Source organism: Schistocerca gregaria, chromosome 2, assembly GCF_023897955.1.
Source record: "Schistocerca gregaria isolate iqSchGreg1 chromosome 2, iqSchGreg1.2, whole genome shotgun sequence".
Classification (NCBI taxonomy): domain Eukaryota; kingdom Metazoa; phylum Arthropoda; class Insecta; order Orthoptera; family Acrididae; genus Schistocerca; species Schistocerca gregaria.
The window spans coordinates 672,385,329-672,398,804 of NC_064921.1; the positions used below are offsets into that span (position 1 = coordinate 672,385,329).

At 40.3% G+C, this 13,476-nt stretch overlaps 2 protein-coding genes across 2 annotated transcripts in view; one reads left to right on the forward strand and one right to left on the reverse strand.

Moving 5' to 3' along the window:
• LOC126334723 (heparan sulfate glucosamine 3-O-sulfotransferase 6) overlaps positions 1 to 13,476 on the forward strand; it is a 100,484-nt gene that overhangs the window by 37,242 nt on the left and 49,766 nt on the right. Inside the window, exon 5 of the mRNA XM_049997259.1 lies at positions 321 to 540. Coding sequence (XP_049853216.1) covers positions 321 to 540 — 220 coding nt within the window. The remainder of the gene's footprint in view (positions 1 to 320; positions 541 to 13,476) is intronic.
• Positions 8,986 to 13,476, reverse strand: part of LOC126334724 (uncharacterized) — a 45,998-nt gene continuing 41,507 nt past the window's right edge. Inside the window, exon 3 of the mRNA XM_049997260.1 lies at positions 8,986 to 9,511. Coding sequence (XP_049853217.1) covers positions 9,304 to 9,511 — 208 coding nt within the window. The 3' untranslated portion in view covers positions 8,986 to 9,303. The remainder of the gene's footprint in view (positions 9,512 to 13,476) is intronic.

The window sequence follows — 13,476 nt, forward strand, 5'->3', positions numbered from 1 at the left end:
CAGATGCCAGCTCTGAGTGTTTGAAAAATCTTAGTAATAGAACTGTAACAGGAAGGAAGCACCATTGCCATAATTGGTTAATCTTTAGTGAGATTATCAAAGAAAATTTGAGAGCATAAGAAGTTACTCATATTGCTAGTTCAATCAAAGTTTCACTGTTTTGGCAAGTTACTTTAAGACTTCGTTTTGTTCAGTATATTCTAAATCATTCAGGAATGAATAGTGCACATTTGTTTTTGCAAGAATCATTGTTCTGAACATCTTACTGAAATTGTCTGTTCAATTTCTTGAACCTTTGTCAACTTACTAATATTTTGCAGCAAGAAACTTGATATGCCACAGTTTGAGGAGTTGGCTTTTTTTAACTTTACTGGAAGAGAAGGTAAAACAGTGGTGGATACTTCATGGGGACCTGTGAAGATTGGTATTTACGCACGGCACTTGGAACGATGGTTACGATATTTCCCATTGCGACAGTTGCATTTTGTCAGTGGAGAGCAGCTTGTAATCGACCCAGCAGCAGAAATGGCTAGAGTGCAGGTATTTTAGCTTCTTGGCATGAGGTATTGTATTAGTTAACCAAGTCTTGTTGTAATGAAAAACCCCGTCACAACTTCCCCTCCCACCATCATGTATCTCTCTTTCAGCAGAAATCATTATAGTCCTACATGTTTTCCTAACCAACAACAGTCTCTTCATTGTGTGTACCTACTGATATTGTATAATACTGTATTTATACGGATCAGTCAATAAATATTGTGAAGTTAGAGTTTTATAGTGGGTAGCTTTACTTCATAATTTTTACTTGTTGCTATGAATGTAAAGTTTATTCCCTGTATGCAGTGTAAATGAACATACATTTATAATGAAAATGTTGAAATTCTCAGTGGCATTAAGAGACTCTTTATAAGTATAAATGCCACTGTCGTATAGTTTGTGAGGAATAAGTGATGTCATCAGCAGTTTAAAATATTATACACCACAGCTCTCATGACTCGTAGGGCATCTACTTTGCTGCCAATGTTAGATTGTTTCATTGTCCTATAGAACCTTCCTGGGAACAGTGCAAGTGAGAATTATCTTTCCAACACGTCTGGGCTCTCTTTAACACATTTAGTTTAACTTTGTTGATCAAAGTCATTTGTCAGTCACTAGCTTTTCTGTTCTGTTATTTTTTCCTTGTGCTACATCACCATTTTATTTATTTTTCCTTTTTCCTTGTGCTATATCACCATTTTATTTATTTCCAGCTCAGTATTGTTTGTTTATTTTTTTGCTTCAGTCATCTTTTATAAAAGAGTTTATAAAATAGTGGACAGTGCATTGGGGTATTTTTATGATATCTTGTACAAATGTTAGAATGTACCGGTAATCCTAGCTATTATAAAACGTTTGTCAAAGGTCTTTGCCATACTTCAAACACTCTCCCTTAGTGAAGCTCAATGCATGCCTAGTTTTATCTTCAGTTTCACCTACATCCTATAAAAGAGATCAGCACAACTTTTGCATTTCTGTTAACTCATATTCTAACATTTCTCACAGTTCCAGCTGACCATGGTGGAGCTTCTAAAGATTGAATTCAATACTTATTTGGACATCTGAGTCTCTTCCTTCAGTCCAATCATTCTGTAGCTCTGCAGCGCTTCCTGACACCATGCTGTTTCCCTAAGCTGACTCATACAAAAGTCATTATAACTTTTAAACATGATTGCCACAACAAAGTATGTGCATAATATCATTTGCTTCCTGCAGCAGTCATTGTTGAAGCTTAGCAGTTGCATTATGTTAATACCTAGGTTTACCAAAAGTAAAAGGTAAAAATCTGTGGCAGGAGCCCATGACTGTGCCTTTCTTCATTGCAGCACTAGTGGGAAAAGGGAAAGGGGGGAGGAGAGGAGGAGGAGGAGGAGAGTGGCAGTGCACCCATCATCTCAGCCGCCTTTTTCCTCCAATACTCATTTTAATACCGAGCTGGGTGGGCCTGAGTCCGTCCTGGAGGGATTGGAATGACGAAACATTCTCATTCCTATCCAAGATTTAAACTGGAATCTGTAAGATCCTGATAGGCCACCATGGCCAGTACATAAGGCTGCTATCAGGTGAATAATGTTGCTGCTACATTTCATAGATGTATTTCGAGAAATGGTTTTTTAGGTTCGACAGGCCTTGCATCACAGATACAAATTACAAATATTTGCTTTGACACAGAGCGTCTTATATTGTGACTAGAACTGACAGTTGTGTTTTGGAAATTATTAGAAAATCAAAACCCAGTCAGATGGATATTGCAAAACATTTCTGTGTAAACTGAGTAGGATACTGTTAGTTAAATGGAAACTGCAACACATTTTACAACTAACACTGCTTTGTGGGCAGGCAAAAATTAAATGATTATTTGCCAATGTGAAATGCACAAAGTGCGTAGTGCCTCAAGTGAATTCTATTGGTCAACTGCGTGTATGATATTTATGCAGAAGGTATTGAGAAAATGAAAGAAATTTTTTTGTGGTGGCATCGTAAATAGCCAGAAGAAAAATGTAAACTGAAAAATAATGTTCTTTACACTAATGTGCAGTTATATAAATAATGGTTATCTAAGCAGGCAAAAAGGAATACAAACATCTCAAAAATGAGATCGACAGGAATTGCAGAATGGCTAAGCAGGGATGGCTAGAGGACAAATGTAAGGATGTAGAGGCTTATCTCACTAGGGGTAACATAGATACTGCCTACAGGAAAATTAAAGAGACTTTTGGAGAAAAGAGAACCACTTGTATGAATATCAAGAGCTCAGATAGAAACCCAGTTCTAAGCAAAGAAAGGAAAGCAGAAAGGTGAAAGGAGTATAGAGAGGGACTATACAAGAGCGATGTACTTGAGAACAATATTATGGAAATGGAAGAGGATGTAGATGAAGACGAAATGGGAGATACGATACTGCGTGAAGAGTTTGACAGAGCACTTAAAGACCTGAGCCGAAACAAGGCTCCTGGAGTAGACAACATTCCATTAGAACTACAGACGTCCTTGGGAGAGCCAGTCCTGACAAAACTCTATCACCTGGTGAGCAAGATGTATGAGACAGGCGAAATATCCTCAAACTTCAAGAAGAATATAATAATTCCAATCCCAAAGAAAGCAGGTGTTGACAGATGTGAAAATTACCGAACTATCAGTTTAATAAGTCACAGCTGCAAAATACTAACACGAATTCTTTACAGACAAATGGAAAAACTGGTAGAAGCCGACCTCTGGGAAGATCAGTTTGGATTCCGTAGAAATGTTGGAACACCTGAGGCAATACTGACCTTACGACTTATCTTAGAAGGAAGATTAAGGAAAGGCAAACCTACATTTCTATGATTTGTAGACTTAGAGAAAGCTTTTGACAATGTTGACGGGAATACTCTCTTTCAAATTCTGAAGGTGGCAGCGGTAAAATATATGGAGCGAAAGGCTCTTTACAATTTGTACAGAAACCAGATGGCAGTTATAAGAGTCGAGGGACATGAAAGGGAAGCAGTGGTTGGGAAGGTAGTGAGACAGGGTTTTAGCCTCTCCCTGATGTTATTCAATCTGTATATTGAGCAAGCAGTCAAGGAAACAAAAGAAAAGTTCAGAGTAGGTATTAAAATCCATGGAGAAGAAATAAAAACTTTGAGGTCCGCCGATGACATTGTAATTCTGTCAGAGACAGCAAAGGACTTGGAAGAGCAGTTGAACGGAATGGACAGTGTCTTGAAAGGAAGGTATAAGATGAACATCAACAAAAGCAAATGAGGATAATGGAATGTAGTCGAATTAAGTCGGGTGATGCTGAGGGAATTAGTTTAGGAAATGAGAGACTTGAAGTAGTAAAGGAGTTTTGCTATTTGGCGAGCAAAATAACTGATGATGGTCGAAGTAGAGAGGATATAAAATGTAGACTGGCAATGGCAAGAAAAGCGTTTCTGAAGAAGAGAAATTTATTAACATCGAGTATAGATTTAAGTGTCAGGAAGTCGTTTCTGAAAGTATTTGTATGGAGTGTAGCCATGTATGGAAGTGAAACATGGACGATAAATAGTTTGAACAGGAAGAGAATAGAAGCTTTTGAAATGTGGTGCCACAGAAGAATGCTGAAGATTAGATGGGTAGATCACATAACTAATGAGGAGGTATTGAATAGAACTGGGGAGAAGAGGTGTTTGTGGCACAATTTGACGAGAAGAAGGGACCGGTTGGTAGGACATGTTCTGAGGCATCAAGGGATCACAAATTTAGCATTGGAAGGCAGTGTGGAGGGCAAAAATCGTAGAGGGAGACCAAGAGATGAATACACTAAGCAGATTCAGAAGGACGTAGGTTGCAGTAGGTACTGGGAGATGAAGAAACTTGCACAGGATAGGGTAGCATGGAGAGCTGCATCAAACCAGTCTCAGGACTGAAGACCACAACAACATCTAAGGTTGCATTAGGATCATTAAACTGGCAAGCAGGTCAGTGTACTTAAGCAGAAAACCTCATGTGACATGAAAATATTTCATCGAATTTGTAATGGGATTACCACCATTGTTATGTGAATTAATGGCCTAGTTGTAGCTGGTTGTAGTGTGTAGTAATGTGGTGCCATGAAACAGTAAGTTTATCCTTCTTATAACTGACATCGTAAGAAAGATATTCCAAGGACCAGACTTACTATAAAAAAATCACAAAAAATTAGGTATGAAATATTTTGCGTTACATATTTTAGAAACTAAGCATAAACTATGCATTGAAATCCATGTAGGTTCAATATTATATTGTGGTAGGTTTTGAAACATTGGTAAATGTAGAGAGACACAAATTTTTTGCATTACTAACAAGTTTCATTTCATATTCCTCTGTCTTAGTGCATTGCACAATATTTTGTTGGATTCTTCTTCTTTTAAGCAGCTGGGATAGCCACCTGAAAATGAGCCCACTCCTTTTCTTATGAATATGAAGAATAAGGACCAGAGACCAAGAGCTGTTGTTGTCTTGTTATTTATTCCAAGACTTCACTGATTTTATATAATTCCTCTGCAGTAGTAATATTTATGCCAGTGTTTGGTTACAAGAGTTATCAAACCAAATCAAATTAAAGTAAACAAAACTCTAGTGATCAATGACTGGTATAAGTACTGCAATGCCAAGCTTCTGGATCACAGTGTCTTCATCATAAAGATGCCACTTTTGATTAGAATTGTTCCACAGTTTTTACATGAAAGTCATAGAATCATTTCATATGCTGACCTGCATGTTAATGTTACACAGAGTAGGCTTTAACTTTGCATGTGTTCATCATATAGGGAAATCTTTTGTCACCTATGTAATAAATTGTTAGATAGAATAGCTGGCCAGAATTAACTTTCAGGAGGAGAAGTGTATAATCCCACTGATAGACATATATTAAAACATAAAACAGCCGTACTATGAATGAGCATTGTTGAAATGTCCACTTTGTGGGTCACTCAGTACCCAGTTGCTGCTCTGCAGAATGAATCAAGTGATCCACATGCTAGCCACACCACAAATGTTGTTTACATTCTCCCACCTACTACCAGTCTCTTTGAATTCTGGAGATGCAGTGTGGCCTCTGACACATCCTTGCATCCTGACACTCTTCGGCACTTAATCTCTGTTAACACTCTCACCCCCTCTCTTTTTCCATTATACTTTGTAGGATACATAATATGTATATAAACTCCCTTTTTGTGCCCTAATTCCACTATTCATCTCTATTTCACTTATTCTCTTTTTACTTACCACACTATTCTTGTCTCTGGACTGAATCTGGCATGGTGGTTATCATTTACTTTTTTCTGACCTTCTCTCTCTCTGACACCTAGTCCTTCATCTTCGTCTGCTCTTGTCCTCACTTCTCTCATCCTGGGGTCTTGAAGACCTGCATTCCCCCCCACACCCCCTTTTCACCAACACATTCCTCTCACATCCCCAGTGAAGTGTTGTAACGGCGACTGGAACAGCCGCGGGTTTGAAGTGACAAAAAGTGTGGCAGGACCTGCAGAGCGGCTCGCAAACAATAACACAACTGGAGAGGACAGACACGACCAACAAAGGACAGAATGTACAACAACAAGATCAAGACAACGGAGTCACAAGAAAACCTAACAACCACGTCCACTCATACACAGAACAAGAAGTAAATAAGCTGTCTAAGGCAAGGTGATGTGTCCTGAGATGTACACAAGATTAGACTCTCTGGCTCAGCAAGAGGCAGGCACTTAAATACTCTATCGGGGGTGCCGCTATTGACCGCTGGAACCACATGTTCCACTGTGGTGCCCTCACACTAAATGTAGCCAGGAGGCACGGGCCGCCACATCTTACGGTGCGATGGTGCAGGGACCTCTAGGGGTCTTCAGCATCCATAACGTCTGGTGGGTATTTAAATTCCACAGCGTGCGGTACCAGATGAAGGAACTATTAGTTCTGAAAGCTAGATAGTGTGTCCCTATTTTTTACTTTAGGGCTCAAGCCATCACCGTCCATCCCAAAGAAATTCAGTGCTAAAAACTCTGGTCCATAGAGCTTGAACACTTTAAGATGAGAAGCATCTCGCCAAAGAATTACAATGCCTGTGAATAGTATTCTGAAGGAATGGGTTCTCAGATCACCAAATTGAAGGGACGATGTAGTCAAAATCAGCAACGTCTGAGAAAGTGTTTGATACTGAGACAAAGAAAGAGAAGCGAAAAATCACCTCTTTATCTTATGCTGGCCCAATATCTAGAAGGATTAGCATATTCCTGCAGGCATGTGGCTTCCATTGTATTTTGCTCCCTTCAACAAAGTATTGTGTATGGAGTTGGAGGAATGGTGACATCCACAGGAGGAAAGTAATGACATGAAAGAAATTATATTCTCAAGGGCCAAATGTTTTTTAATGAAAAGGAACATCTTCAACATCTGCCCTCCCTCTCTCCCTCCCCCCTCTCTCCCTCCCCCCCTCTCTCCCTTCCTCCAGGCAGATTAACAGAACAGTTGAGGAGAAATGCAAGGAACATCAGTGACATACCTGTCTCAAACAACCGAGCAAATCATCTGTCACCAAGCACTGCCATGAATACAATCATGAAAAGAAATACATAGAGACACCAGTATTCTGGTGTAAACACCAAGTTACTGGAACAGCATAATTAGAGAGTCCGTCAGAATAAATACATCAGCTTGACTGACTATTGCTATTCAGAACGCAGCGAGTAAGTTTGCTTAATCCTGCAGGTCCACTGACCCAAACTCGAGCTGCCTGAAGATGAGTAAAACCTGCTGAACTTACGTCGATTCTCCCTACAGATGTAGAGCTAATTTGCTGAGATGATGAAGAAGAGGCAGCAATGTAAGTACAGATAGCTTTGTGATGACGTTTCTTGCACTTAGAACACGAGACCTTGCCTTTCTTATTGCAGTTTCTAGCATTATGACCTCGGTTTAGGCATATAAAACAGCGATTTTCTTGCTTTAGTTTATCAAAATGTTGTTGGCTGTCAGTTACTTTGTTGTAGTCTTGGGCCCAATGAGAGCAAGCTTTGCAAAATACGTAATATGGTTGTACCGGTACTTATCGTTTAGGCTTACGCGGATTTTTCGCTTGCTTTGAATTTATGAGAAGCGCTGCTGCAATGGGCGTGAAGCTAGGAGATGACTGATATTCTGTACAATTCTTTTGTGCAGTGAGAGCACCACGAACTACTTCTTCCAAAAAGTTAAGTAGTTTCAGTACATCTCCTTCCGCTACTTCGGTTCTTCTAGCATGAATGACCCATTTCTGGCACATTTCAGCGGGAAATGCACGCAGAACTTTCAGAGTGAGAATTTTACCGTATGCCACGATGTCTTCTCCTAAGGCACGCAGTGCTTGAATATGCTGGTTACATTCCAGGAATGTACTGTTCAGCGTTTCAGGTGTCGCTGACTGTCCAGGCTTTAGCGCATCCAAATAATCGAGGTGCGCCTGTATAATGCAATTGCTATCTCTGTATCTATTCAATAAAATTTTCTTTGTTTCTTCCTACGTGTTAGCCGTTATAGGTATTCCATCTACTAGCAACTTCGGTTCGCCTGACAGATACCCTTGTAGGAAAACATGTTTGTTTACTGTAGAAAGGGATGGGTCTTTATCAGTGGTCAATTCAAATTGTTCCCAGAAATGGGACCACATTTTGACACTTCCACAAAATGACTCAAGCTTAATTGCTGGTAGCTTGACAGAGTGGAATACAGTTGGTTGTGTGAGCACTGGTGGTGACGTGATATTCATCTGCGACGTTGTGGCTGAAAGCTTGTAACCAATTGCTTTTGTAGCCTTCTGTATAGCGCGTTTGACTTTGTCTATATATTCCTCACAACTCAGCATGTCTGCATTGTATTCATCGTCAGAGACAAAATTTTGAATAGCGTCATCTAATGAAACGAGCTTCTCTAGAGTTTCTTGAAGACGTTTCCTGTAATGTTCAAAATCATCAAATGGGCTTTCTGTGGTAAGAGCATCAACAGCCGCACAGAACTGCGTAGCATTAGTCCTCTCCCTAGTTCACTTTCTTTTGAAGTTTGCTTACTGTATCTCTGATAATTCGTCCTGCATTATGTCTTACTAAAGACGGCTGTTGTAAGATTGTTTATGAGTGCGCTTGTGAATAGTTTAAACATTTAACAAGCAGCATATGCGCAAATGTAAGTGAATGAAGACCTTTTAACAAAACTAGCTACTCTGAGAGCAAGTTTCAGGCTTGCAATACAAAGCTGCAAAAATTGTTTTGAAACAACCAGTTCATGCAATCATATTATATTGGAATGGACTTAGCATGTGATGCGGTCCGACGTCGTCTCTTGTTTCCTATAGTATGAAGTACGCCGTTAATTGTTGAAATCATGCAGGAAATCGCAATTTCTTCCCGGGTTTTGGCACCAAAATATTATGGACACACAACACCGTGATTCCAATACAACATTAATTTATTTCTCTCCAAAGAACGTACATCATGGAATACAAAACATTAATTCAAGGATAATCAATATTTTCAGAGTGTCTATAATTACAAATATCAACCTGCAACACCATTCTTTTATTTCTTAACATTTTCCACAACAGTGGTGATATCTTCCAGTAGAATAACAGTCCATGTAAGAAAGACGGAATCGTGCTATAGTAGTTTGAGGAGTACAGTAATGAAGTCACGTTGATTTCTTGGCCACCAAATCTCCCAAATTTTAAAGCTGCTGGAACAAATCTCAGGCACTGTTGGGACCCATCTCCACACTCACAAACTACTGGCCGGTTATTTATGAAAATTGTATAATCTGTATATAGACAGCTGTTGCCACATACCTCTTGGAAACCAACCAATGACTTTTGAACCTGTGCAGCATGGAATCACTACTATATTGCATTCCAAAGGTGCACCAACACACTATTATACAGGTTGCCATTATATTTTGGCTCATCAGTGCATATTCTTCAGTATTATCTTCAGCCAATGCTGCAAATAGCCTACATGACAAAACAACATAGATTGTACATACAGAGTCATTTTTTTCAGTGGAAACATTATTTATGTTAAAATATTTTAAATTTTCTGCAATAAATTTGTAACAGCTGCTTTATTACATTTCTTAAAAAATAAAAAAGATCTGATTACATTTACGCATGAGAACTCAGATTTCACATCAAAGTAGAACTTTTTACCTACATTGCTTTAAAAAAATGTGAAATTTCTAGGGACATTTTTTCTGGAATAAAGTTGCCACTCTGTTGTAACATGTTAACGAATACTGGATGCATTGAGAACCCAAAGCTGCACATAAAAATTGGTGATTCAATCTGGAGAGGTACTTTGGACAAAAAGTTCCAGTCTTCACATCAGGAGTTGAACTGTAATCTTGTCTCCCCCACAGTAACATGGACATAGAGAGATATTATCTGTAAAGATAGATGATGTATTGAGAATGTTGTAGAGGAATTACACTCGTGCTTATAAATTAAGGATAATGCTGATACATGGTGAAACAACGCTCTGGTGGGCAGTTTGTGCGTTGAAATCACCTCGGAATATGACCATGCAGGGAATTTGACCTGCGGTCGTTGCACGGTGGTGCTAGCAGCAGTCCACATATGCAGAAGTGTGTTGGTGCATGTCGGAGTACGGTGCAGCGAGTGGTGCATGTCAGAGTACGCAGCGAGTAAGTGTGCAGACGTTTGCTGGTCAAATACAGCAGGTCATAGCACATGCCCTCTGTATGCCACAAAGTGTGATCTCAAGATTATGGTAACGATTCCAGCAGACAGGAAATGTGTTCAGGCACTACAGTACGGGACGTCTACAGTGTACAACACCACAACAAGACCGATATCTCACCATCAGTGTCTGCCAGACGGCCACGGAGTACTGCAGGTAGCCTTGGTCGGGACCTTACCGCAGCCACTGGAACAGTTGTCTCCAGTCACACAGTCTACAGATGACTGAACAGATGTGTTTTATTCGCCCGGAGACCTGCAAGGTGCATTCCACTCACCCCTGGTCACAGGAGAGCCCATAAAGCCTGGTGTCAAGAACACAGTACATAGTCATTGGACTAGTGGTCCCAGGTTATGTTCATGGACGAGTCCAGGTATAGTCTGAATAATGGTTCTCACCGGGTTTTCATCTGGCATGAACCAGGAACCAGATACCAATCCCTTAATGTCCTTGAAAGGCTTGAAAAGGACCTGCGTGGAGATCGTAGTTTGATGGTATGTTGTGGTATAGTGATTGGTGCACGTACACTCCTGCATGTCCTTTGACAGAGGAACTGTAACACGTCAATTGTATCGGGACATCATTTTGCACTAGCATGTCTGCCTTTTCAGGGAGGGCTGCAGTGGGTCCCAACTTCCTCCTGATGGATGATAACGCACAGCCCCACCGAGCTGTCACCATGGAGGAGTACCTTGAAAAAGGACATATCAGGCGAATGGAGTGGCCTGCCTGTTCTCCAGACCTGAACCACATCGATCATGTCTGGGATGCTCTCGGTCGACGTATTGCTGCACGTATTCAAACCCCTACAACACTTCAGGAGCTCCGACAGGGACTGGTTCAAGAATGGCAGGCTATACCCCACCATCTGCTTAACCACCTGATCCAGAGTATGCCAACCCGTTGTGCAGCCTGTGTATGTGTGCATGGTGATCATATCCCATATTGATGTCGGGGTACATGCACAGGAAACAGTGGCATTTTGTATCACATGTGTTTTGAGACAGTTTACGCAACTTATCACTAATACCATGGACTTGCAGATCTGTGTCGTGTGTGTTCCCTATGTGCCTATGCTGCTAGCACCAGTTTTGTGTAGTGCCACACTGTGTGGCACCACATTCTGCAATTATCCTTAATTTATGAGAGTGAGTGTAGTTGTTGCATATTGCCAAGTTGCAAGCCCATGTCACACAAAGGAGGAGTAGAAAATTTTACCAAAACTAATTTTCCTCTAGTTTATTTAATTCCTCTAGTTTGTTTATTAATGACAGTCTTTTTTATCAGAAACAAGGTTAGTGCTATTCAGGTTATAAGAAAAATTTCCGGAAAGCTTTTGACACCGTTCCTCACAAGCGACTTCTAATCAAGCTGCGGAGCTATGGGGTATCGTCTCAGTTGTGCGACTGGATTCGTGATTTCCTGTCAGGAAGGTCGCAGTTCGTAGTAATAGACGGCAAATCATCGAGTAAAACTGAAGTGATATCAGGTGTTCCCCAGGGAAGCGTCCTGGGACCTCTACTGTTCCTGATCTATATAAATGACCTGGGTGACAATCTGAGCAGTTCTCTTAGACTGTTCGCAGATGATGCTGTAATTTACCGTCTAGTAAGGTCATACGAAGACCAGTATCAGCTGCAAAGCGATTTAGAAAAGATTGCTGTATGGTGTGTCAGGTGGCAGTTGACGCTAAAAAACGAAAAGTGTGAGATGATCCACATGAGTTCCAAAAGAAATCCGTTGGAATTCGATTACTCGATAAATAGTAAAATTCTCAAGGCTGTCAATTCAACTAAGTACCTGGGTGTTAAAATTACGAACAACTTCAGTTGGAAGGACCACATAGATAATATTGTCGGGAAGGCGAGCCAAAGGTTGCGTTTCATTGGCAGGACACTTAGAAGATGCAACAAGTCCACTAAAGAGACAGCTTACACTACACTCGTTCGTCCTCTGTTAGAATATTGCTGCGCGGTGTGGGATCCTTACCAGGTGGGATTGACGGAGGACATCAAGAGGGTGCAAAGAAGGGCAGCTCGTTTTGTATTATCGCGCTATAGGGGAGAGAGTGTGGCAGATATGATACACGAGTTGGGATGGAAGTCATTACGGCATAGACGTTTTTCGTCGCGGCGAGACCTTTTTACGAAATTTCAATCGCCAACTTTCTCTTCCGAATGCGAAAATATTTTGTTGAGCCCAACCTACATAGGTAGGAATGATCATCAAAATAAAATAAAAGAAATCAGAGCTCGAACAGAAAAGTTTAGGTGTTCGTTTTTCCCGCTCGCTGTTCGGGAGTGGAATAGTAGAGAGATAGTATGATTGTGGTTTGATGAACCCTCTGCCAAGCACTTAAATGTGAATTGCAGAGTAGTCATGTAGATGTAGATGTAAGCTACAGTAGTTGGTGAAGAATGTAAAAATGTTTTATCAAATACTCGAAAAGAGCAGCAGCAATCTGAAGGAATAAATCAAATCAATAGAAATTTTCAGTGATTAAGATCAGAAAAGGAAATTATTATTATTAGAGAACTTTATATAAGTGAGTGATACCTCATGAAGTTAGAGATACAGGATATCCAGGAGGGTGAACAGGCAGAGATGATGACTACAGAAAAGGTACAGAAGGCGGCTGCACATATGGAAATTGGGAAATCACCAGGGCCTGGAAAGGCACCAGTAGAATTTGTGAGATGTGGCTTAAGCATCCTGTATGACTATCTAAGCAAGTTATATAATAAATTATGTGGGATATGAAGGAAATTCCAGCAGAATGGAATTTAGCACACCGAAGCCCTGTACATAAGAAAGGAAGCAAGAAAGTCTGTAGCAATTACCACAGCATAACTGTCACAAGTGCAGTTAGCAGGCTGTATGGGAGGATTTTAAAATGGAAAATGTAGAAGTTTGTAAACGAATTGGAAGAACAAAGTGGCTTTAGAAGAGGTAGGTCATGTGTAGATAACATCTTTACCCTTAAACACATCATGGAGAAGAGATTGGAAAGGAATCTAAGCATTCATTTGGTTTTCAAAGATCTTAAGAAAGCATGTGAAAAAGCCACAAAAGCTGTTGTTCAAGATGCTGTGGTCAGGGGAACTGGCAAAACTTATGAAAAAAGTATCATAAACCTCTACAAGTCAGCAGAATGTGTCATTGAAGTAGAGAAAGAAATTTCTAGAGAGGGCTTCGGAATAACTAAAGGACTGGAAGCAAG